The sequence below is a fragment of the Bos indicus genome, chromosome 17 (assembly GCF_029378745.1).
Source record: "Bos indicus isolate NIAB-ARS_2022 breed Sahiwal x Tharparkar chromosome 17, NIAB-ARS_B.indTharparkar_mat_pri_1.0, whole genome shotgun sequence".
Classification (NCBI taxonomy): domain Eukaryota; kingdom Metazoa; phylum Chordata; class Mammalia; order Artiodactyla; family Bovidae; genus Bos; species Bos indicus.
Genome location: NC_091776.1, coordinates 7,596,646 through 7,623,187, shown reverse-complemented (window position 1 = coordinate 7,623,187; position 26,542 = coordinate 7,596,646). Strand labels below are relative to the sequence as shown.

Sequence of the window (26,542 nt, the reverse complement as noted above, 5' to 3'; positions counted from 1 at the left end):
GGGGTTTTCTGGGAAGAGGTGGGGTTTTCCAGGAGTTGGGCCACCGCCCACCCTTTGACTTTATGGTCAGCCTTGGAACCCTCACGGCACCTCGTGGGTGTGCCGTTTACCTTGCTGATGTGTTACAATGCGTGTGTAATGAGGCTTAAGGTCTAGTGGAAGCTGGCTCATGCAGGTCTTGAATCTCTTTGATTCTAATCGGTCTATGTTGTGTCCTCAGGCTATGTCATTCTTTTAAAGGTTGTGCCCCGCCCATTTCCTGTCTCATGGGCACCCCTATACCATAGCTCAGTCGGTAAAGAATCTGCCTGCAAGGCAGGAGACCTGGGTTTGATTCCTGGGTTGGGAAGATACCCTGGAGAAGGAAATGGCAACCCACTCTGGTATTCTTGCCTGGAGAATCCCATGGACAGAGGAGTCTGGCAAGCTACAGTCTATGGGGTTGCAAGAGATGGACACGACTTAGTGACTAAATCATCATACAGTAACAGACTGCATATACCAACACGGTCTTCATTTATTTCCACATCTGTGAGAACAGTGATGACTGGAGCTAGGGGAGCAGTGAAGACTGGAATTAGAAACCTGTTGCTTGACAACGGCAGGTGCCCAGGCAAGAAACAGTGAGAGCTGAACCAAGGGGTAGGAAGGACAAATGATCTGAGGGGTTGATGATGAAGGGAGGAAAGGATGAGTCCCAGGATTCTAGCATGGACAAAGGATGCATGTGATCACCAGCTGAGGGGAAGAGAAGCAGGTTTTACAGGAAAGGTGAAGAATGTTATTCTTCTGTTATGAATGGCATGTTGGTGTCTCTCCAAGATTCATATATTGGAATCCTAATCCCCACTGTTGATGCTGAAAGCTTGGTGAAGTTGATGCCGAAAACTGAGCCTCTGTGTACCAGTACCAAATTGAACCTCAGAGACAGAGTTTTAGGTAAAGTAGAAAAAAATAGCTTTATTGCCTTGCCAGGCAAAGGGGACCACAGCAGGCTCCTGCCCTGAAAAACTATGAATTCTTACCCAGGATGATTTGATGGGGAGTTTTATAGCAAGGGTGGGGTGGCTGATTCGGGTGTGTGCAGGGCCTCAGTTCAGTTCAGCCGCTCAGTCCTGTCCAAATCTTTCCGAACCCATGGCCTGCAGCATGCTATGCTTCCTGTCCATCACCAACTCCTGGAGCTTGTTCAAACTCATCCAACCATTTCATCGTCTGTTGCCCCCTTCTCCTCCTACCTAAAATCTTTCCCAGCGTCAGAGTCTTTTCTAAGGAGTCAGTTCTTCACATCAGGTGGCCAAAGTATTGGGGCTTCAGCATCAGTCCTTCCAATGAATATTCCAGTTCTGATTTCCTTTAGGATTGACTTGTTTTATCTCCCTGCTGGGCAAGGGGCTCTCAAGAGTCTTCTCCAGCACCACAGTTTGAAAGCATCAATTCCTCAGCACTCAGCCTTGTTTATGGTCCAACTCTCACATCCATACATGATCACTGGAAAAACCATAGCTTTAACTAGATGGACCTTTGTTGGCAAAGTAATGCCTCTGCTTTTCAATACGCTATCTAGGTTGGACCTAACTTTCCTTCCAAGGAGTAAGCGTCTTTTAATTTCATGGCTGCACTCACCATCTGCAGTGATTTTGGAGCACAAGAAAATAAAGTTTGTCACTGTTTCCACTTTTTCCTCCATGTATTTGCCATAAAGTGATAGGAGCGGATACCATGATCTTAGTTTTCTCAATGTTGAGTTTTAAATCAACTTTTTCACTCTCCCCTTTCACTTTCATCAAGAGGGTCTTTAGTTCCTCTTTGTTTTCTGCCATTAGAGTGGTATCATTGCATATCTGAGGTTGTTGATATTTCTCCTGGCAGTTTTGATTCCAACTTGTGCTTCATCCAGCCTGGCATTTCGCATGATGTACTCTGAATGTAAGTTAAATAAACAGGGTGAAAATAAACAGCCTTGTTGGTCTCCTTTCCCAATTTGGAACCAGTCCGTTGTTCCATGTCCAGTTCTAACTGTTGCTTCTTGACCTGCATACAGATTCCTCAGCAGGCAGGTTAGGTGGTCTGGTATTCCTATCTCTTGAAGAATTTTCCACAGTTTACTGTGATCCACACAGTCAAAGGCTTTGGCATAGTCAATAAAGCAGGTGTTTTTCTGGAATTTCTCTTGTTTTTTCTATGATCCAGTGGATGTTGGCAATTTGATCTCTGCTTCCTCTGCCTTTTCTAAATCCAGCTTGAACATCTGAAACTTCTTGATTCACATACTGTTGAAGCCTAGCTTGGAGAATATTGGGCATTACTTTGCTAGCATGTGAGATGAGTGCAACTGTGTGCTGGTTTGAGTATTCTCAAGCAGCATCACTTTCAGGATTTGAAATAGCTCAGCTCGAATTCTGTCACCTCCACTAGCTTTGTTCGTAGTGATGCTTCATAAGGCCCACTTGACTTTACACTTCAGAATGTCTGGCTGTAGGTGAGTGATCACACCATCGTGGTTATCTGGGTCATTAAGACCTTTTTTGTACAGTATTTTGTATTCTTGCCACCTCTTTTTAGTATCTTCTGCTTCTGACTGAAGTGACTTAGCAGCAGCAGCCGCTTCTGTTAGATCCATACCATTTCTATCCTTTATTGTGCCCATCTTTGCATGAAAGATTCTCTTGGTATAGCTGATTTTCTTGAAGAGATCTCTAGTCTTTCCCATTCTATTGTTTTCCTCTATTTCTTGGCTGTTTCTATTTCTTTCCTTTATTTTAGATAGTTTATTAAGAAGTAGAGATATCACTTTGCTGATAAAGGTCCAGATAGTCAAAGCTGTGGTGTTTCCTGTAGTCATGTATGGGTGTGAGAGTTGGATTGTGAAGAAGGCTGAGTGCTGAAGAATTGATGCTTTCAAACTGTGGTGCTGGAGAAGCATCTTGAGAGTCCCTTGCACAGCAGGGATAGCAAACCAGTCAGTCCTAAAGGAAATCAACCCTGAATTTTTTTGGAAGGACTGATGCTGAAGCCAAAGCTCCAATACTTTGGCCACCTGATATGAAGAACTGACTTATTTGAAAAGACCCTGATGCTGAGAAAGATTGATGGCAGATGGAGAAGAGGGTGACAGAGGATAAGATGGTTGGATGGCATCACTTACCTGATGGACGTGAGTTTGAGCAAGCTCCGGGAGATACTGAAGGACAGGGAAGCCTGGCATGCTGCAGTCCATGGGGTCGCAAAGTGTCGGACTCGACTGAGTGACTGAACATGGCAGTCACCTGATGAGCCTCTCTGGTCACTTTCACTTGGCCTCAGGTGGCTTTTTAGCTGCTCCTTCCTTGATTAGCAACTGTTGGAATCTGCCCTTTGAAACTCAGGGGCATTCTGTTCCCTACAAACAAGAAAACGGGAGACAGAAAGTCTTCTGTGTCCCAGACCCCCACAGGCTTCTTCTTGGCTTCAGTGTGATGGTGTTAGGAGGTGGGGCCCTTTGGGAGATCAGCAGGGTTGGGTGAAGTCATTAGGGAGGAGCCCCATGGAAGGTATTCGCACCCTTATGAGAAGAGACAGGAGACAGCTGCTCCCTCCTGTGTCTTCCCTGCACCCCGCCGTGTGAGCGAACCGGCAAGAGGGTTCTCACCGGAACCCCACCACGCTGGCACCCTGATCTCAGCCTTCCAGCCTCCAGAGCTGTGAGAGTAAGTTTCTGTCTTTGAAGCTGCCTCGTCTGTGGAAATTTACCAAACTGACTAAAGCGCGGCTGCCTGGGCGGATTTCAGTGAGGTGCAGAAGACACATCTTGCTTGCTGAGAATTGGAGTGACTGGAGCAGTGTCTTTGTTCCATGTACTGTGTCTAGTTCACTGTCTTCTCTCTAGAGCATTTTTATTTTAACTCTGCAATGAAAAAAAAAATTTTTTTTTTTTTCAAATAAAAAGCTAAGTAGTGATCAGAAGGACAAGGAATTCCTGAGATAGCACAACTTTTCCAAGTACTAGAAACTTTATTAAACTTTATTACTTTTTAAAAACTTTATATTATTATTGGGAGAGGAGTACTTTTTTGAAAAAGAAATCATATACATCCCATTATAAAACAGGTGAGAGTGGATCCTGTCTGCATCCAAAATCCTAGAAGATGGTTCTTCTTGTCACCACTTGGATGAATGGATAAATGTGCTCCCTGGGGTGGGTCAAGTTCTATGGAATCTGAAACTTATACTGTGTCGGGGAGGGTTGAATAAAAGAATGTGAAGTTAAGACTGTTTAAGTACAGGTCCTTGGAAGGGCCCTCATTAGCTTTATGACAAGTCTTCCTCTGATTCCAATGATGGTGGCAGAGATGAGTATTAACACATTGTACTTACATGCCTGGCACTCATTCCGAGAGGTTTTCGAACATCAATCCTCGTGACAACCTAAGGCGCACTGTGCCGGAGATACAGAGGGGCCACACCCGAGATGACGTGGCTGGGATGTGGAGCCGCTAGGAGAGAGGAAGTGTAGACAAGTAGACTGGGAGCTCCATTGGCCCCAGCGTTGCCCCCTGTTAAGGGAAACCTGGAATACATCACTGAGGCTCCTGTGGATGCCTTTCACTTCACCTGTGAAACAGGAATATTGGTGCTAGCTATGAGTCCCTCATTTTGTTGTTCTGAGGTCAGGAGATGGTGTGTGAAAGTGCTTTGTGAAGAGTAAAATGCTTGGAAATAGTTTTTTCATTCCAACTCACTATTATAGGTGAGGCTTGAAAATATAAATTTTATTGAATTTATTGCACTTCTAATGTTTCTAATTTACTTCTTGGACATGATATTTTTTTTGTTTTGTAGGTTACTTGTCTGCAAGACTTTTTTGGTGATGATGATGTTTTTATTGCATGTGGACCTGAAAAATTCCGTTATGCCCAAGATGACTTTGTCCTGGATCACAGTGGTAAGGCAATTCAGTGACCATCTTTGTAACCCTGAAGTGGAGGCTTAGGTGTGTCATTTGGTGCATGTTAAGTGGTCTGGTTGTCGAAGAAAGAAGTAATGAAGAGTTCATTTAATTAGATCATCATCTACTCTCACTCTTAGTAGAGTTAATTTCTTTGAATTAATAAAAGTAGAAAATACAGTGAGGTAGTTACCTAGTTGCAAAAACCAAAAAACCCTAATTCCAAGTAGTTAAATATTTTTTGTTTTGTTTTTGCAAGTTGGGTTCTTCACTTTTTTACTGCATTGTTACACTTTCAAAATTGATCCCTATCTTCTTCCAGAATGGTGCCTTGGCTAGGCCACCTTAAAATATGGAAAGTACTGAACCTGAAAATAGTTCAGTATACATTTCTCATGTCCATAAAGAGATATGTAAAAGAATAATAATTTGTTAGTAGTGATTATCTCAGATTTCTTTGCTCTGTTTCCATCTTTTTAAAAAAATAACATGAATTGTTATATATGCAGAAAAAATAAAGCTGTTTTCATTGATAGGATAAGAAAATCCCTTTCTCTTAATTTTAGCCAAAAAATGGAGTTTTCACCTGTTTAGCAGTAACCTCAGTGATTTCAGATGTTATTGATTCTGGGAATAGTGCTCTACTCTGTTATCTGAAATTTAAACTGATCAGAGTATTAGTGATTATTAGCCGATAGTGAAGTCAGCTTCATCTTTAAGTGAGACAGAATCATATAGACAAAACGTTTGACAGAGAAGAGAGATGTTAGAGGTTTCAATCCCACGCTTTAATTTCATCAGTGAGGAGAGCTGGCTTTTCAAAAATTAGGCTAGTGATAAACCCCTTCCAGCTGTAGTGACTCGGCAGTCCAGAATTAGAGAAACATACAAAATCCAAGATGGTACACGCTGTGGTGTCAGACTTCCTTGTGTAACTCTTTCCTGTTACACTATGTCAGTTTCCTAGGGGATAAATATGGTGACCATAAACTTTCAAAAATCCAAGATGGTACACGCTGTGGTGTCAGACTTCCTTGTGTAACTCTTTCCTGTTACACTATGTCAGTTTCCTAGGGGATAAATATGGTGACCATAAACTTTCAAAAATCCAAGATGGTACACGCTGTGGTGTCAGACTTCCTTGTGTAACTCTTTCCTGTTACACTATGTCAGTTTCCTGGGGGTGACTTACCTACTGGGGCTCATTTGTCTACTCTTCTCGGTTTTCCACTTTGCTTTTCCCCACAAGTGCCAAATTTCTTGAGGGTTTCTGTAGCATCTTCTATCTAGCCCTGCTTTAGATTAGTAATGCCACAGAAGGACCTTAAAGAATTAGTGATATTATCTATATTAATACTCTCATCTCTTCTTGTGGGTTTACTGAAAAATGGGAATTTACATAGCATCTCTATTTTACATCTTTTTTTGACTGTAGCTTAATTTCATTTCATAATGTTTCTTTGTCAATGTTTATCATTTTAAAAGTTGAGACATTGAAACTCGGTGTATTTCAGGTTGTAAAGTTAATTTGGGTGGCAGTACAGCAATTAAACATTTATTGAGCACTTACTATGTGTATACTAGGCATTGTATTCAGTGCTTTTATGTTAGTATGTTGTTAATTTACCTACAATATTTGAATCATTCATAGGTTTTGTTGTTTTGGCTACCAATGAACTCCTATAATTAGAGATAGGTGAAAGTTACTGATCTCTAATTACTTAACCTTCTGCAAACTGGGGATAATAATAGGGGCTTTTTCATAAGGTTTTGTGAGGGTTAAATGAATTAATAAGTGTAAAACAGTTGGAAGGGTGCCCATTACATAGTATGTGCTGGTACTGTTGTTGTTAATGTTATTATTGTATCATCACCATTAGGTCATAAAATTTTACTATGAAAACAAGTCTGAGACCTAATTCTGCCACAAGTGTCTTTATTAGGAGTGATGTCAAAAACTCAGCCTCTGTGCACTGGTGCTGAATCAAATCTCAGAGACATAGTTTTGGGTGAAATAGAAAAGAATAGTTGTATTGCTTTGCCAGGCGAAAGGGGACACAGTGGGCTCCTGCCTCTCAAAACTGCGTGTCCCAACCCTGGAGGATTTGGTGAGGGGTTTTACAGCAGTTGTTCAAGGGTGAGGTGTGTGCAGAGCCTGCAATGCCTTTGACCTGTTCTCAGGTGGTCTTCTGATGAGTTTTTCTGGTTCCTAGAGGTGGTCTTCTCTGGAATGAGGATTGCTGATATCTTCCATTTACTGGGGGGGTTTGTTCTGTTAAGAGCTCAGAGACCCTGTTCTGTGTGACCCTTGAGGCAGAACCAGGGCCCTGCCCCGAATCTGCGCTGCTGTTTCTTGGCTGCCCCTCCCTTGCCTCTTCATTGCCTCCCTTCCCTGACTAGCAACTGTTGGAACCTACCCTTTGGAGCTCAGGGAAGGTCATGGAGGCTGGAGTCTGTTCCCTACAAGCAAGGGGGGACAGGGAAAGGCTTCCATGCCCAGGAGCTTCCACAGGGTCCTGTTTGGGTTCAGGAGGCAAAGATTACAAAACAAACAAAGTCTGTTTAACTTGTAATCTTGATGAGTCCCAGCTCTGTCCTTTTATACATCTGACAACATCTTGCATTGAAAAATCATTCAAAATTCATAGAATTTAGCTAACCCAGTCTTAGGGCAAAATCCTGTCTGTGTTAATGAGCTGGGTGCAGGGCTTGCTCAGATTCCTAAACCCTGGGGTGGTTCTGGTTATTAGCTGTCTAGGGTTACACAGCCTGCTCATGAAAGAGTGGCAGTGCCTTTAGGAAGGTTCTAACTAGTCTACACACCATTCCTTTCAGCACTGGAATACTTTCTAACATCTATAATGCTCATTAACTAAACTGCTGTTGCTACAGCCCCCTTGGAGTAAGGTTTTGATTAGAGTCTTTCAGATGCTAACTAGCCTCCCCTGGTGTGTATTTCGCTGATTAGTGTACTTCACTTGTTAATTTATTGTCCCTGGGGGTATAGATTAAACCCAACCCGTATTTTAATCTTTCTGCATAAATTGAAGTATTTTAATGTGAAGTCGACAATATGTTATATAATTTAATCCTTATAACAAGCCTGTTAAGCAGATTTAGTCTCATCCCAATTTCATAGGGAGAGAAAACAGACTTAGACCTAAGCTAAGTGCACCAGTTAGCAAAGTCACACCCATGATTCACCCCAAATCTGCTTGACTCCAAAACCCAGATTCTTAATTATTTGAATTGGAAGTGATTATTTTAGCTGTGTAATTAGTTCTGGTACTCTACTTGCTGATTTGTGCTTTCCTGGTAGCTCAGCTGGTAACGAATCTGCCTGCAATGCAGAAGGGAGACCTGAGTTCAATCCCTGGGTTGGTAAGATCCCCTGGAGAAGGAAAAGGCTACCTACTCCAGTATTCCGCCCTGGAGAATTCCATGGACTGTATAGTCCATGGGGCGCAAAGAGTCAGAGATGACTGAGCCACTTTCACTTTCACATGCTGATTATTTGGCAGTTAATGGAAAGAACAAAGCTATTGTTTAAAGCTGCTGCTGCTGCTACTGCTGCTAAGTTGCTTCAGTCGTGTCTGACTCTGTGCGACCCCATAGACGGCAGCCCACCAGGCTCCCCCGTCCCTGGGATTCTCCAGGCAAGAACACTGGAGTGGGCTGCCATTTCCTTCTCCAAAGGAAGAGAGAAGATTGTTTAAAGCTAGTTCCCTCATTTTTGATGCTTTGTACTTTGGGCAGATGGAAAATAAGACAGTAAGGGGTTCGTAAATTAGAATCCTATATCCTTTCAAATTAAGATTATCTGAGTTGGAGAGAACTCTTTATTATAGCCTTTGCCTATCAATGGTGTTGATGAAAAATAATAAGTTGCACATGTGGAGATTAAGTTGTGCATGTGAATCAAGTTTTCTTGATTGAGCACTTACTATATATGGATTTCTGTATTAAGAACTCCCTCTGAAACAATGAGGTGAATGACAAAGTCTGAAGCCTAATTTAAGAAAATCTCAGGTGTGCTTTTGGGATTGATGCTTTGTATATAAAAGTCATTTAACAGTAATAAGATGATCAGGTAATGGTTCTAGGCACTAAACTACTGGAATGTGGTCTTTCTTTGGTTAGAATTAAAACTAGATCTCTTTAAAGCGCTTTCCTTTCTTTCTAGAGTGCCGTGTCTTGAAGTCTTCTTATTCTCGCTCCTCAGCTGTTAAATATTCCGGATCCAAGAGCCCTGGGCTTTCTCGACGCAGCAAATCACCGGCTTCAGGTAGTTACGGGGAAGGAAGCGGGCAGTCACAAATGGAGCACGTTCTTTGGTTTTCTTTAGTATGAGTAGGTAGTCTTGCCCATCCTTGTATGCAGCCAGGTTCCAACATAACATATAGATGGCATGATTTTTAGATCCAAAATGTTAAGTCTGTTTCTCCAAGTTATAACAAGTGTCCTAAGATACTTGTTTTGTTCTGGCACATTTTCTCAAGAGCAATCTTATCTAGATTCTTTTCCTGGTATTTACATAGAAGTGTTTCACATTTTGACCACGGTGTCTGCATTTTACATTTTTGCTGTATGATTGTGGATATTTTCTTCTCTTATTGGTTTAAAGCATAAGCCAACACACCCACCAGGCAAAACTATTCCCTTGATAAGGTTCCACAGGCTTTTCCTTTGTTAAGCAATTTAATCGTAGCAACAATTACTGTTGGAAGTAATACTGCTTATTTCAGAGTCAGAGTTACCTCTACATTTCTTTCAGATCCTAAACCTATAGATTTGTCATAATTTTGACAGCTTTTGACATTTAAAAAAAATTAAAATGTCCCCCAAATCTTGATATTTCGATGCTATAAGGCTCGCTTATAGTATGCTAATATTGTTTCCCATTAAGGAAAGGATTGTGAAAAAACATGATTTTACATGTGAGGAATCTAGAACATGTGAAAGTAATACAAATAAAAACTGTCTGAAGCCTCAACCTGTCTATAAAATACTGGGTTTGGGGGGTCTCTGCTGCTCCGTCTTCCGCCCCGACCCCGCTTTCTTCAGGTGGGATAGTTTCCCTTCTTTCCGTGTGCACGTTTAGACCTGCCGAATAACTGCTGTCCTTACTTCTCCCCCTTTGTTGATACTGAATATGTCCAGTAAAGAGGGGTGGCCACTACTCCAGTGCCTACTCTACAGCCAGATCCCCAGGTGAGCCAGGAGAGGTACAGCTTTGTCGCTCTGCCGGGTTTTTTGTTTTTGTCTTCTGCCACCTTTTCTGTTTCCTTCTGCTCCATTTCCATGGCTGTGTCTGGCTTGTACCGGTGACGTCTGTGCTGCAGCACGGGCGTCCTGCCGTGGCTCCCTTGCTTGCTAGAGAGCCGGGCGCCTGCAGGAGGGCGCCCCGCGTGTGGTCTGCGTGCAGCCACAGTACACGGCGATGGGGGAGGCGCGGTGCCTCAGGGGGCCCGTCTTCTAGTTAATTTTGGAACATAATCTGTTACTGAAAAAGGCTAAGCGTTGTCGGTAATACGAAAATGGCCATAGAAGCAATTCTACTGTCCTTCCCTTCTTCCTCACTCTGGAGTCAATAGGCCCAGTATTCTCTCTCTAAAAATATTGGCAATATGAATATTTTTAACTGAAAGCATCTCTCTGATGTTAAGCTTATTTCAGATCATATTTTGCTTTCTGTAAAGTATTGGGTATGCCCCAAAATTTGTTTTTTAAGATCAAATGGAAAAATCCAAGTGAACTTTGGGGCCAATCCAATATTTCAAATGCTGGGAAAGCTAACATAACATGAAATTTGCATGAATACACTTCGCTGGGTTTACTGTATGGTAGATGTAGACATTTGTCAGGTTCTTAGCGTTTGTGTTAGTGATAGCTTTACTATCATATGCTTATCATATAACTAAAATAACTAAATAAGAGTGGAGAGAGTGGTTCAAAGATCACATATGATTACTGTAATTTTGGCTACCCGAGGTCTAAAGAGGGAAATTAATTAAAAACCTGTTTCATAGCCATACTTGTCTTGCAGACCAACTGCTTCACAGAATAGTCTAATAAATGTATAAATCTTCTTAACTAGAATTTGAGATGCTTAAATACAGTGATTCAAGAAAATCTTAACATTTCACTACCTCAGATTTTCAACTGAGTCCATATTTGGATTTGGGTTAATAAAGTTTGTCTTAAACTTACAAGTTGTGAGATGTAAACCACATCTGAGTGGTTAAATGACTTCTCTAAAAGAGATTAATCCAAAAGCATGTTCAATACATACTATATAGTTATAAAAAAAAAAAAAGAGAGAGTTTTGTGTTATTAAAAGCCACAGAACCCAGATGGATAACTTGCTTTTACAGGCATTTTTGCTGTAGTGTACCCGTTACCATTTAGAACATTCCATGGGACTCCCTGGAATTTCAAACAGAGCAATAACTTTGTAAACATAATCTTGTGCTTTTCCATTCTTGGGACAGAAGTGCTCCCATCATTGAAGTCTTCTGATTGACTAAATCCCTCCATAAAACTCAAATTTATCAAAATAGCTAAATAGTGTCTAATAAGTACATAGACATTAACCCGGGTAACCCAGTGGGTAAAGGGAAAGGGAAGGTCTCAGTCGTGTCCCACTCTTTACGACCCCATGGACTATACAGTCCATGGAATTCTCCAGGCCAGAATACTGGAGTGGGTAGCCTGTCCCTTCTCCAGGGGATCTTCCCAACCCCAGGGTCGAACCCAGGTCTCCTGCATTGCAGTCAGATTCTTTACCACCTGAGCTATAATAGTCACCATAATTTGAGTATTAAAAATTCTCACTTAAGGTTTCTAGCTTGTGACTCTTTGTCCACCCAGATAAAAAGTGTTCAGAGCAAGTGAACAAGAAAGCCCCAAGTCAACTTCTTACCTTACAGTTGAGGGAAGGGTGGATAAACGCCTTATTTGGGGGAAAGAAAATCCAGGGTCTACTGAAGGAGAGGGAGCATCCCAGAGATGCTGGGCGTTGTCCACCTTCCTGTTGGGGCAGCAGTGTCGGGGCAGAGAGCCCAAGGTGACCCTGTCCCAGCTTCCAGTTACCTTCCCGGAAATGGAGAAATGTGCCAATAAAAATGACATGAAGAACTCACTAGACAGCATTTTTTTTTTTGAGCCTTTCAAATACTATCAGAAACTTAAAGAGCTATCTATGTTCTTGCCATAGACAGGCAAGAACACTGGAGTGGGTTGCCATTTCTTTCTCCAATGCATGAAAGTGAAAAGTAAAAGTGAAGTCGCTCAGTCGTGTCCGACTCTTAGCGACCCCATGGACTGCAGCCCACCAGGCTCCTCCGTCCATGGGATTTTCTAGACAAGAGTGCTGGAGTGGGGTGCCATTGCCTTCTCCGTTAAGGATAAATATGAACATGTATATGCAGATACCAGTTCAATCCCTGCCAGTGAGTTTTGTTAAGAAATTATGTTTAGGCAGGAGGTGTGTTTTTAGGGACACTGCTTGGCCACAGGGATTACCATTTACAGGAACTAATTTTTCTTCTTTAGTCCCTTTCCCATCACTGCTCCAGGGAAATCTTTGATTGCAGAGTGGTTTCTGAAGATCAGTGAAAGGTAACAGCACTTGGGGAAGAGGACCTGAACAGGTAGTTGTGTTGAATGAAGAGGAAAAGGAGCCAGACTCAGTATCAGCTCCTAGCAAGCTCACTAGCTCATAAATATCTCTTTTCTATGTGAATTCCTACCACCAGTTCCCTTTAAAGAGAATTTTTAAAAGAAACAGCATTAATTGAAGTGTAACTTTTTTGAAAAATAAGCAGGACTGTTGAATATTCTAAAAAGTTTTCTAATTGTACAGTTACTTGTGTTGCACTTGTGCTAAAAATACCCACATATGTTTGTTCAGAAAATCTAGATAACTGATAATGATTTATGAATGAGTGGTTTTAAACTAGAAAAGTTAAAGTTTGGTAATTGAAAAATAACTAAAATTTTTGCATCTTTGCTGAATTTTTACAGTGAGCCATACGATAAACAAACATGAATGATTCATCTCATCACAAATATTATGCTTATTGATCCAGAATTCTGCCTCCTTTCAAGGACTGGTGCTCAGTTTTTTGAGGTCACCTTTTCAGGAGTTTTGCATTTTGCTTTTTATACTTATTAGCATCATTTAAAATAACAGTTGTCTGCTCCCTTGTATTAAAAAGATTTTTTTAAAAGGAAATGGACTTTGCTTGTCTTTCTGTAGAGATGAATGGCAGTTTTCATCTACTTGGGGTAAAAGCTTTGAAAATTAATGATAAAAGGGGTTAAGATAAACTCCCTAGAAAAGGAAAAAAAAACAAAAAACAAAAAACAACTAGTACCAGGTGTTAACTAATAGCTTTGTGAAATTACAACCGAAGTGGTATAATTAGGAATAAGCCTGAGTCACAGTGAGATGTGTGACTAGCACTGTATAGTTACTGTAAAATCTGCAAGCTCACCCCCTCTTGGAAGCCGCCACGGCCATGCTTTTCGTCACCTAGTCTCTAAACTGAGCTTTCGACCTAGGAAATGTACGGAAGTTTAGAGGAGGGTGTCAGAAAAACCCACCAAGATTTGCTAAATAATGGGAAAATTAAGCTAAGAAGACAAGAAAATGGAAGGAATCAGAAATAACTAGTCCAGATAAAAAGAAATCGGAAGAGTGCCTTTTATGACCTTTAAACAAATAAGTGGGTATTACAGGGGGAAATGACCAATAATTTTCTTTTTCCATTAAGAATACCCTTAGGATATGTGTTAGAATTATTGTATTGTGGAGTTGATCTGGGAGAGACTGAGAAATGCTTCAGTGATTCAGGTCGTTTGGACAGGTTATAGGACAGCCTTCCGAGTGAACAGTTACAAATACGACAGCCAAGCATTTCTCTACCCTCGCTGGCATGCAGGATTTGTGGACAAGTTCCCGTTCACATCTCGAACTCCATAGCGTTTTATATATTTGTTTATGTTACTGCTGGAAAACTATTATTGAAAATCTAGTTTCACTGCTTATTTGTCTGATACTTTGTCTGTAATGCAGTAAGACACGTTATTTTTGCTTTTTGCTGATTTGCCATCTGCTTTGAGCTTTCAGTGAGTTGCAGCTCCGTTGGAGCTGTGTGGGGCATGTCTTGGTGTTTTTGCCCCGTCTGGTGGCTCTGGGTTCTGACGACCTCTGTCTCCTTTGTTGTCTCATGGTCAGTTAATGGAACTCCCAGCAGCCAGCTTTCCACTCCTAAATCGACGAAATCCTCCAGCTCCTCTCCAACCAGCCCAGGAAGTTTCAGAGGACTAAAGGTATGAAATAGGATATATGCCGTGTTCGTGTGATTCCGTTCTGTTGCATAATTTAGTGGTTAGTTTGTTCAGGGACTTGGGTGCAGTAACAAATCAAAAAGGAAAGAAGTTAGGATTTGGAGCCAGGAAGACTTGACTTTGGATCCTGTATCCTTTTTTTATCTCGTAATTTGGGTCAATTTACCTTAACTCTTCTGAGCTAAAGTGTTCCCATCTCTTAAATGGGAATATAAAATTATGGTTAGGGTTGAACATGATATAGTTTTATATCAGTAAACAGTAGTTTTCCTATTATAATCAGAATAATTTGCAATGGCAAAGCTTTGGAGATTGATTCTTTTTAGAAATCTCATTTAGAAACCATGATTCTTTTTAGAGATCTCATTTAAAATTCACGATTTTAATATTGTTACCATAATTTGACTATGTAAAAGTCTAAAATAGAGTGAAATTCTAGTAGAATACTTATATACAGAAGTTAGTAACACAAGAAAAATATGTTCATTTTGGTGAAGAAATAAATTTTAGGTTTTGACTGTGATCTCCTGAAAATATGAACAGTAATTTAACATGATTAAGCAATTGGTTTAATAGGCATTTTATCTAGTAGAGAAGAATGATAAGTGAAACCAAATTTGCAGAATTTCAGTAAGTTTAATTTGACTTAGTAGCTCTCAGTAGTTTAAACTTTTGAGTAAATTTGCCAGATAAAATAGCAGTACTTTTTTTTTAATTGAAGGATAATTGCTTTACAGAATTGTGTTGTTTTCTGCCATACATCAACATGCATCAGCCATAGGTATACATATGTCCCCTCCCTTTTGAACCTCCCTCCCACCTCCCTCCCCATCCCACCCTTCTAGATTGCTACAGAGCCCCTGTTTGAGTTCCCTGAGTCATACAGCAAATTCCCATTGGCCATCTATTTTACATATGGTAATATACATTTCATGTTACTCTCTCCATACATCTCACCCTCTCCTTCCCCGACTCCCCGACCCTGTGTTCCTAAATCTGTTCTCTATGTCTTTTTCTCCATTGATGACCTGCAAATAAATTAATCAGTACCATCTTTCTGGATTCTTTATATATGCATTAGTATATGATATTTATCTTTCTCTTTCTTACTCTTGGAGTGTTTAGTTGACATTGGAAGTATCTTCATGGTGACAAATATATTCTCTAAAGTTGGTGACCCAAACGTTTCAGGTATCATCCAAGTGGGAAATTTTCTTTCCCTTAAGGATCTTGAAAAACATTTTCACTGGTAAAGTGAAAGATAAAAGGCCCAGCGTGCCTTGGGAATTCGGGGCGGGAACCTGCTGGGCTGGCAGGGAAGTGGGTCTGCGGGTTCTCCTTGCCTGCAGGGTGGTGTTCTCCATCTGACACTCGGTGTGCTTGTCAGGTCCGGAGACCATCGTGTCTACCTCCAGAGTGAACTTGCTATGTTCTTGTCTAAGTGCCTGACATCAGGAACAGAACTTTCTACTGGAAAAGGACAGATCATCTGGTTTTGTGCCTGCTTGCTTATGTATGTTGGCAGAATTTGGAGGGACCAATAGTCAGTCTGGGATTCGGAGCACAGCTCTAGGTAACCTCTAAGTGCTGGAAGTTCCTGATCTTTATCAGAAGAGCTGGCCATTTTCTGAAGTGCTAAATTGGCTTAGGTCAGCACTTAACATGATTTCAATGGAATTCTTAAATGTCAACTCCAAAAGAAAAGCTGTATCAATTAAAAATCTCTAATGTGATTATTTTCAGCTTTTCTTTCCCAACTTCTTTTCCCCAGAATAGATTGGAGGTGTTCTGTGTTTTAATCCAGGTAACTTTCAAGAAAATTGAAATAAAAATCAAGTCAATTTATCTTGTTTCCAGTTTCGATCGTTTTATCCTTTATTAAAGCAAAAGCAAGCGATTCCTAGTGCTGGCGATTGTCAACCCATGCAGACCCAAACGAAGCTTTCCAGTGGTCCACCTGCAGGGCTCACTTGCGTTTCTCCCCCGGCTGTTGCCGGAGGCAGGACTGCTGTGATCCTTGGCCTCTGGTTGTCTCTGGCCGTCCCAGAGGGTACCTTAGACCATGCTCTCCTGGGTCTTGGTTGTTTCCCCCTTTTTTTTATCCATTGGTGACGTGGGCTCTTGTCTCTCTTCCTCGTCTGTCTTCAGCTCTTAGCCCACAATTGTTCTTTCCTGTGGATGCCCCCAGGTCAGGTGATGATGCTATGCTCCATTACACATGTGCACATACTGGGAGGAGATCACTCACAGATGTGGAAGTCTGAAGTGAAGAATTGGGTTTCTTTTTTAATAGTACAGAAGTTAGTAACGTAATAGTATAATTATGTTTAAAAAATTATTTATTTTTGGCTGTATCAGGTTTCAGTTGCAGCACTTAGGATCTTCACTGTGGCATGGGTGTGTCTGCTAAGTCGCTTCAGTCGTGTCTGACTCTTTGCAACCCTATGGACTGTAACCCACTAGGCTCCTCTGTCCCTGGAATTTTCCAGGCAAGAATACTGGAGTGGGTTGCCATGACTTCCTCCAGGGGATCTTCCTGTTCAGGGATCAGACTCGAATCTCTTGTGTCTCCTGCATTGGCAGGCAAGGTCTTCATCGCTAGTGCCACCTGGGAAGCCTCTGTGTGGCGCACAGGCGCTCTAATTGTCATGTACAGGCGGGCTTAGCTGCCCTGCGGCAGGGGATCAAACCCATGTGCCCTGCATTACAAGGCGGACTCTCAACCACTGGGCCACCAGGCAAGTCCTCCAGGGGGATTTTTAAGACTTGCTAACAAGGTTTAATAAGATTGCAGAGACATTAGATAAAATCATTCCCAACTACAATAGATACATCTTAGTATTTAGAGTAACCTCAGAATTTAGCACACACAGTTCCATGGTAAGTGCTCACGGATTATTCATTGATCCAAAAAGAGATGAAGAAAGTTACAGGAAATGCTGATTCCTGGTCAAGACTGACATTGAAATCACCAGTAAGATAAAGGGTAACACCCCTTTCGTGACCTCTCACGCCTTCCTTTCTCCTCCAGCACACCTGAGGCTTGGCTGACAGCTGCGAGACCGCCTCTGGGTTTCTTTTGATCATCTGTAAAAGAAGAACGTTTGACTTTAGGTGACTCCTACAATGCTAAGATTGTAGTTCTTGTAAGTTGTCCAAAAACCTGTCTAGGAGGCTGGGGAATCCATTCTTCTTCCTCTCACTCAAGCTGATATAGACTCACTGAATCTTACATTAAATATTTGAAGCTAAACAAGTCTCTGCTACACCCATCAGCTGTTCGGATATAAAGCTAAATATCTGTAGCCCCTGCCTGTTCCCGGGGGTCGTACTTTGTGGGCATTCATTTCATCGCAGATTCCCCACAGTTGTGGTGTGTATTGACCTTGGGATGAAAACTTGCCTTTGAAATACTGCAGCTTAGGCGTGCTCCGTACTGTACAAAATACCCTCATTTTGATGTCACTGTAAGGCTCTAGTCAGCATCTGTCCACATTTGCATTATTTTCCTCTATTAAGTGACATTACACATGGAGAATTACAGATAATTATCATGTGTTAGTGCTAGGCTTTTTCCTTCCCCTTCATTTAAAATAGCTCATTAAGATCCATTAAGAGGGGATGTCTGACAGTGGAGGGCCGTTCTTCATGGGCAGCAGCTCTTTACTCCTATTTATCCTACTTCGATGCTTTTATGGCTTTGTGGGAAGTCTCTTTGCAGAGCGCTGGCAAAAGCAGGCAGCGCAGGCCAGGACAGCATCGGCAGGAGTTGACGCTCCCGTCACTCTCCCAGGACGCAGCTTTTGGCGCATGGCCTCCTCCCCGCCCCTCCCCCATCTTGGTTTTACTTAATAGGGGCTTTGGCAAAGGTGAGCAGAATTTGCTATTCTGTCACAATCCCCCACCCCCCACCTTGTGGCAGATTCTGGGAACCATTCAGGCGTTTGGGTGGAGACACTAAAATAATTGAAAATGAAAAATACTGACGTTGTGATGTTTAATCTCTGACTCCAGGGCGGCAGTGGTGTTTTTATTTGCTCCTCAAAAAACGTGGGGATTCAGAAGCAGCTCCCCCTCCCCCGCAAAATGCCCTCATTGCTTTCAGGGTGATACTCTTGTGAGGAAGACAACTCCACTCCATTCAGACGTGTTCACAGAAGGTCGGGCTCTCTAAGGGGCTGGACCAAAGGCAGGAGAGGAAGCAAGTTCAGTTCAGTCGCTCAGTCGTGTCCGACTCTTTGCGACCCCATGAATCGCAGCACGCTAGGCCTCCCTGTCCATCACCAACTCCCGGAGTTCACTGAGACCCACATCCATCGAGTCAGTGATGCCATCCAGCCATCTCATCCTCTGTCGTCCCCTTCTCCTCCTGCCCCCAATCCGTCCCAGCATCAGAGTCTTTTCCAATGAGTCAACTCTTCGCATGAGGTGGCCAAAGTACTGGAGTTTCAGCTTCAGCATCATTCCTTCCAAAGAACACCCAGGGCTGGTCTCCTTCAGAATGGACTGGTTGGATCTCCTTGCAGTCCAAGGGACTCTCAAGAGTCTTCTCCAACACCACAGTTCAAAAGCATCAATTCTTTGGCGTTCAGCTTTCTTCACAGTCCAACTCTCACATCCATACATGACCACAGGAAAAACCATAGCCTTGACTAGATGAACCCTTGTTGGCAAAGTAATGTCTCTGCTTTAGAATATGCTATCTAGGCTGGTCATAACTTTCCTTCCAAGGAGTAAGTGTCTTTTAATTTTATGGCTACAGTCACCATCTGCAGTGATTTTAGAGCCCAAAGAAAGAAAGTCTGACACTGTTTCTACTGTTTCCCTGTCTATTTCCCATGAAGTGATGGGACCGGATGCTATGATCTTCGTTTTCTGAATGTTGAGCTTTAAGCCAACTTTTTCACTCTCTTCCTTCACTTTCATCAAGAGGCTTTTGAGTTCCTCTTCACTTTCTGCCATAAGGGTGGTGTCATCTGCATATCTGAGGTTATTGATATTTCTCCCGGCAGTCTTGATTCCAGCTTTGCTTCTTCCAGCCCAGCATTTCTCATGATGTACTCTGCATAGAAGTTAAATAAGCAGGGTGACAATATACAGCCGTGACGTACTCCTTTTCCTATCTGGAACCAGTCTGTTGTTCCATGTCCAGTTCTAACTATTGCTTCCTGACCTGCATATAGGTTTCTCAAGAGGCAGGTCAGGTGGTCTGGTATTCCCATCTCTTTCAGAATTTTCTACAGTTTGTTGTGATCCACACAGTCAAAGACTTTGGCATAGTCAATAAAGCAGAAATAGATGTTTTTCTGGAACTCTCTTGCTTTTTCTATGATCCAGCGGATGTTGGCAATTTGGTCTCTGGTTCCTCTGCCTTTTCTAAAACCAGCTTGAACATCTGGAAGTTCACGGTTGACGTATTGCTGAAGCCTGACTTGGAGAATTTTGAGCATTACTTTACTAGCATGTGAGATGAGTGCAATTGTGTGGTAGTTTGAGCATTCTTTGCCATTGCCTTTCTTTGGGATTGGAATGAAAACTGACCTTTTCCAGTCCAGTGGCCGCTGCTGAGTTTTCCAAATTTGCTGGCATCAAATTGTGTTTTTTGCAAGGTGGGGATGTTGAGAAATAGGGTGGCGACCAAGTCATTAAGGTTCTTTAAAACTAAAACTGAACGATGTTAGGACAACTGAGACTTACTTGTTCCTCAGTTAAAACTTACTGGTTTTGCTAGATAGTTATCTAAAATCATACAGTGTGGAAACTGGAAGTGACCCCAGATATTTTAGTTCATCTTTATCTTATAGATGGAGAATCTGACAGAGATATGAAGTGAGTTGCTCAAGTCCCAGTGGCCAGTTGGGATCTCTGACCCTCTCAAGCGCTTCATCTCTAACCTTTGACCTTCCCCCACCCGCTATGGGTCTGCTTCCATGACCCCAACACAGGCACCCCTTGGAAAGCTGTGTTGCATAGGTCTTTTAGGAGGGGGAGTGCCTGGGTTTAGATGCTCTGAATAAAACTGGATTGTGAGATTGGGGAATGAACAGGGAGAGTGGAGGGTTGAGAAAAGGGATCCTGGGCTGGGGGAGAGGCTGGGTGAAGGGAGGGGGAAGGTAGAGGAGAACGCCTGTTGACAGTTCTTCCTGGGAGACTTTGGTGGAAGAGATTGTTCATCGTATCTAATGATGATTCTTTTCAGGTGAAATGGTTACACCGTGTGACCAGCAGTTCTGCCTGACACCCTAAGGCTTAGTGGAATGACAAAGTCTGCAGTAGGTTAGGGTTACTGGTTTCCTTTGGAAGCCAGCAGTGGAGCTGAGCGTGGTCGAGATCGGCACAGGTTGGAAACGGATGTTGTGGTCCTGGCCCAGCAAGCACGGGGTCCTGGACGTGGGATGATGTTCCCCGGTGGTCCTCTGACCACAGGTCATGAGCAGTGTGGCATGACTGGGACTTGAAAGTAGATCATGCACATGACCTCTCCTGGCCCCCGAGGACGCAGTGAGAAAGCAAGGCTGGCCTGCTGGATGCTTGGAACTTTGTCCTCAGGCCAGAAATTCATAAAGGAGGCTGCTAGGGCTACTGGGCGGGTCCCGGCGTTCCGCAGAACCTAGACCCTAGGGCTGAGAGGTTGGCCTTGATTTTTGTGACGATTTGGGGAATCTGGCTTTTCTAAACTCAGGGCCCCTCTCGTTGACAGTCATGCAGGGAGGAGACGTTTTTGCAGCCAGAAACGGGCCACCTCCACCTCCACGGCACCAGGCTGCCCACCTCAGTCAGGCATCTGGGGAGTCAGGCTGCCCTAGGCCTGTGTCTGGAGGGCACATGTCTCCTCAGGACTCTTGTTTATTTTCCTGTTACTCTCCTTGTTGTTCAGTTGCTGAGTTGTGTTCTGCTTGCTTAGTAGAATTTTCTGTCAAAGTCCAATCTGCCCCAGTTGAGAGGCCCACTTAAGCCTGAGGGGGAAGGCAGAGACAGCACCCCCTGGCCTGGCAGCCACATAGGGTGAGACGCTCTGAGAAGGGTGAGCCCCCAGGCCCCTGGTCTGAGATGGACACAAGATGCTGACGTGGTGCAGCGCGGGAGCTCGGAAACTGGGCTGTCTTGGCTTAACCACTCACCAGCTGTGTGGCCTTGCACGTCACATCACCCTTAGCTGTGAAAAATGGGATTTCTGGGACGTGCTGCACAGGGTTGAGCTTAACTGATTAAATATAGAGAAAGCACTTAGGATAACTTTGTTACTCTGTTATGCTGTTGTTATTCTTTTATATTCTGTTGTCCCATTTGTATTACCAGAAACATTGGGGTGTCCAGGTTCAGTTTTCACATGAGAGAAGTTTCACTTAGGAAAAAAGAAATTGATATGCAATGAGGTAAGAAGAAGGAAAGAGAAAATGAGAGAGGTCAGACTTCTCTGCTGATATTATTGCCTTCTCTGCTTTCCTGTTACGACTTGAGCTCCCAGCTCTACCTTTTGTGTCTGTTTTCCTGCCCTCTCTTAAAATTTTTTGAATTTATTTATTTTGGGCTGCATTGTGGCGCGTGGGCTTCTCTCTAGTTGTGGCACGCACACTTAATTGCCCCTAGGCCTGTGGGGTCTCAGTTCCCCGACCAGGGATCAAACCCACGTCCCTTGCATTGGAAGGTGGATTCTTAACCACTGGACCACCAGGGAAGTCCCTTCCTGCTCTCTCGACATACTTCAACCCTATTAGTAATCTATAGATAATATTGTTAGTAACAAGCTATCCCCAAATTTAGCAGCTTAAAACAACAATAAAAAGTTATTTTCTCCCACAGTTCTTGGGGGTCAGGAATTCAGGGACGACTTAACTGGGATAAGGTCTTAGATGGGGTTGTAGCTGTGCACCAGGGCTGCAGTCGCCCAAAGCTTGGCTGGGAACAGAGGATCCCCTCCCAAGGTGACCTGCTCACTTGGAGGCAAACTGCACCAGCTCTTGGCAGGAGGCCTCAGTTTCTCACTGGGTGGATTTCTTCATAGGTTGGCTTCAGTATTCTTAGAATGTTGCAGCTGTGTTTCCTGAGAGTGAGGGATCTGAAAGAGAGTGCTAGGTCCTGTCTGTGACCTAGCCTCGGATGTCAGGGACAGCGTCATTTCCATCAGAGCTTAGGAACTGGAGATGTCAGTCCAGCTGAGTGTGAGAAGGGACTGCACACGGGCATTATCATCAGAGCATGGGGACTGGCCTGGAGACTGGCTCCCACACCCCTTGTCTCTGCTTTCAGCTTGCCCAGAATTTCTCTCCTGGGCTGCCTCTGCTCCCCCAGTAGCTTTCTCCTCTCTCCCCATAAATCTCATTGGTCTGTTCTCCCTGCAGTCCTTCTATTCTGTAGACCCATCACCCCCTGCCCATTTTTTTCTCTCCCCACCACCACTGACATTTTCTTCTCTTAATCCCCGACTTCCGGATCCTCCATTTTCTCCTCGACTTCAGCCTGTGATCTCCTGTTTCCTCTGCCCAAGTTCCTCGGAGTCCCTTCGATCTAGCCGATAACCTTCCCTTCAGGAATATTTACTGTGTTTAAATCACAGCGTTTTCTTCAGGACAGATAGGCAGTAAAGAGTACTAAATGTGTCATCAGCTGCCAGATGGATGAAGAAAGCATTTCCCTGAAATTTAATTCATCATCCACGTCCCACTTTAAGACTTTCAAGGCTGTAGTAATTCAAGGCTTCAGAGTGAGGGGCACATCTGTGGACACTGGGGGCTGAAACGTCTCACATTTTGATGCTGACGCGTATGCCCAGGGGCTGTCTACTGTGAGCATTCTTGTTGGTTGAAAGAAGAAAGGGAAAAAAGGACGTTGGAACATTATCCAACATCTTGAGATTATAAACTGTCTGATGTGCTGATATTTTATCTGATGATGTCTCCTGGGTCTCCTGGCGGTGAAAGATTTTCCAGATTTGTGAAGTGTGATGAAAGGGCTGGTAGTATCTCATACTGATTGGCAGAGCTAAAGTGTAACTCTCTGACCTTCTGAACTCAAAACTTCTTTGCGAAGCTGTGAAATGTAAATCCACGGTAGCTTCTGACCTTGGAGAGGTTGTCGGCTTTTCCCTGGAGCTTAGGCTTTCTTTAGTATTTAAAAACTAATTAATGGTCTTAAATACAAAGAGACTGACACCCTTTATTACCTCAGAAATAAAGTGAGTGGTCACTTAATCTCCGCATGTAATGATTTTGTTGACAGAAAAGCAAAAGAGGGACTAAGCAGTTTTGAAGATTTTGGTGCCCTAAAGAAATCAACCATCATGATGACTCGCAGATTCTGTTTGAGGACATTGATTTGTACATTGTAGTTGGTCAGCAGAAAACAGGCATTTGGTGCATAAATGGAACAGCTGGGTGGAAGCCCACTTTTATGGGGGTGGAGAGTTTGCCAGGCAAATCGGTGTGTAAGGTAGGATCAATTGTATAAACTTTATTTGAGTATAAGCAGCATATGTGTTTATCTCAAACACCCTCTTATTCATAAAAGTGGGTCATTAGACATTCTTCTCGGTCATGCATCAGATAATTGGGTGCTGTTACTACTTAGAGGTCGTGGCATTGAGCTGCCCCGTGCCAGGGAAAAACAGGAGTGGCCTATGCTGTGGACACTGAAAGTGACAGTCACCTCTCCCAGCAGCCAGGCACCCTGGGCATGGGTGGAGCATCACACTGGGAGTATGCGGACATGTTTCGCAGGTAGGCGTGGCCATACCACTTGTTGCTCAAAATCCGGTAAGCCCACACTGCTTGGAAGTTTCCCTCAGTAGGGATGTGATGAGATTCTTTGCTGGTTTTGGCAAACCATGTCATCAGCTGAGGTGGCAGCAATACTCAGAGGAGCAGAAGGCCAAAGTCGGCAGTTGCCACACAAGCCCTTTTGTTACCAGGTCCAAGTTCACACTGCTCACCACAGGATGGGCCAGTAAATTGAGAGAGGAGTTGTTGAGGCAAAGAGTAGTGACTTTATTCATAAAGCAGGAAGACTGAGAAGATGGTGGACTAGTGTCCCAAAGAGCCTTCTCACCCAGGTTAGGATTCAGGCTGCTTTTATACTAAAAGGGGAGGGGGCGTGGTTGGTTATTGCAAACCTCTTGGTGCCTGAATCCTTTGTTCTTGCAGCTGCTGGTGTAGGTCAGGTCACAGTGTTCCTTTAAACCTTCAAGACAACTGTTATTCTCTGTTCTGCAACTTTTTATCTCTGTATGAATGGAGAAATGTTACACCTTTAAACATCAGAGCCTGATGCTGGGCTGTCCTGTATATTTCAAGCTACAGGCAACATTCTTTTAGTGATTAACTTGTAGCAAAAGCAATAGAATACAAAGGTCAAAGTGAAAGAAACAGCCAATATGGAGTCAGGCTTGCTCTTCCCTATTACACCTTCATGGACTTGAGCTGGCCCCTGTCCCAAACCATGTACATGTGCAGACGGTGGGGTTCTGTGTACTGCTGGTCTCCAGCATTAACCATCACAGGTCTCAGGTTCCACTGATTGTGCCAAGTGAGACCAAGGCTAAGGTATGGCTGTAGCTCAGAATATTTTGTATGTTATGAATCTCTAGGTGCTGATTCAGATTAATTGTTCTCATATCTCATTACTAATACTGAAGTATTTCAGAGTACATTATTACAAATCCAGTATGAAAGTGATAAAGCCTCTCTTTTTATTTTTTTAAATAATTGTGTCTATTTATTTTTGACTGTGCTGGGTCCTCGTTGCCGCATGGACGTTTCTCGAGTTGCATTGCAGCGAGGGGGAGCTGCAGTCTAGTTGCAGTGCTTGGGCTTCTCGTTGCAGAGAAGGGGCTCCCGGGTGCAAGGGCTCAGCAGTTGTGGTTCCTGGGCTCTCGAGCACAGGCTCAGTAGTTGTGGTGCACCGCCTTAGTTGCTCTGAGGTACATGGGACCCCACCAGACCAGGCATCGAACCCATGTCTCCTGCACTGGCACGCAGATTCTTTGCCAGTGAGCCACCAGGGAAGCCCCAAGCTTCTGTTTTTAAATGGATGCCTGCTTTACACTAATTTTCCTTCTGATTAATGGAACTGATGTTTCTGATAGTTTTTAAAAACACCACAAAAATGATAATGGAAGCAAATCTATTTATCAGTACAAGTAATAATGTAGCATCCTGATTTAAAAAAAAAAAAAAATCTTCCAATGCATTTCAGAGGTCATCATTTTAAAGAAAATTTTTTCTGAAGACCTCTTTATATGAGGAAAGGCTGTGTATTTATTTATCGACTTAGATATTATTTGACTAAATTATAGGAAGGTGATTATAGTTATGTAACCTGAAAGCATGTTCTAAATATACCGCAATGAATATTTTGATCAGTGAATTGTATTGGGTACAAGACTTCATGAGGAATTCGAGGTTGTAATGTGAGACTAGCCAAAGAGCTCCTGGGCTCAGCAGCCAGACCTGAGTTTAGATCCTGAATTTACATTTGCTGTGCCATTTGGGCAAGTTATATATAACCTCTCTGAGCTTTGGTTTCTTCACAGATCAATGGAGATGAAATAATACCTAATTCATAAGATATAAAAGTATTCATTTTAAGACTTAGCTCAGAGTAGGCACTCAATAAATTGCAATGAGTTTCTTTCCTTTACTTACAAAGAGAAAATTCTCCTTGGGCTATGGATGACTCACAGTGGTTAGGTTACTGGATGAGTGACAGAGAGAAGTTCAGGTAGCTGAACGATCAGTTATAATTACCGCAAGAAACTTCCTCCATGGAGGTTCTCAACCGTAGCTACACATTAGATCTTCTGTGGAGCTTAAAAATATCTTGAGGCCTGGGCCCTACATGCAAGGATTCTTTAATCTGTGGTGCAGCCTGGCAACAGAATTTTTCAGATCTTCCCTGGGAATTCTAATACACAGCCAAGGACAGAGAACTGCTGCTTGCGTTTAAAAGTGTAAGAATTATGTTGGAGGGAAAGCTTTCCTAAGAAAGTTCTTGTGGACTAGGGATTTATTTGCCTGTGGCCAAATTTGGCCCATTGCCTGTTTTTCTCAATAAAGTTTTATTGGAACGCAGCCATGCTCATTCATTTCTATTTGGTCTCTGGCTGCTTTCACACTACAACAGCAGAGTTATGTAGTTGTGACAAAGACCACGTGACCCACAAAGGCTAAAATATTACTCTCTGACCCTTTACAGATGTTTTCTGACCCCTGCAGCAGGCCACTTAAAATCACAGTGCCATTTTCCAAGATGCATTCAAGAAAGTCA

At 43.0% G+C, this 26,542-nt stretch overlaps 1 protein-coding gene across 9 annotated transcripts in view; it reads left to right on the top strand.

The window, feature by feature from the left end:
- DCLK2 (doublecortin like kinase 2) overlaps positions 1–26,542 on the top strand; it is a 228,084-nt gene that overhangs the window by 117,287 nt on the left and 84,255 nt on the right. For 6 of the 9 annotated variants that reach the window (XR_011561284.1, XR_011561283.1, XM_070770127.1 and 3 more), the window contains exons 3-6: positions 4,822–4,924; positions 9,111–9,212; positions 10,088–10,138; positions 14,169–14,263. Coding sequence is in view for 6 of the 9 variants with exons in the window: in XM_070770127.1 (XP_070626228.1) it covers positions 4,822–4,924; positions 9,111–9,212; positions 10,088–10,138; positions 14,169–14,263 (351 nt within the window). In the remaining 3 variants the exon portion in view is untranslated. The remainder of the gene's footprint in view (positions 1–4,821; positions 4,925–9,110; positions 9,213–10,087; positions 10,139–14,168; positions 14,264–26,542) is intronic. The other 3 variants (XR_011561285.1, XM_070770126.1, XM_070770125.1) reach the window with 1 other exon arrangement.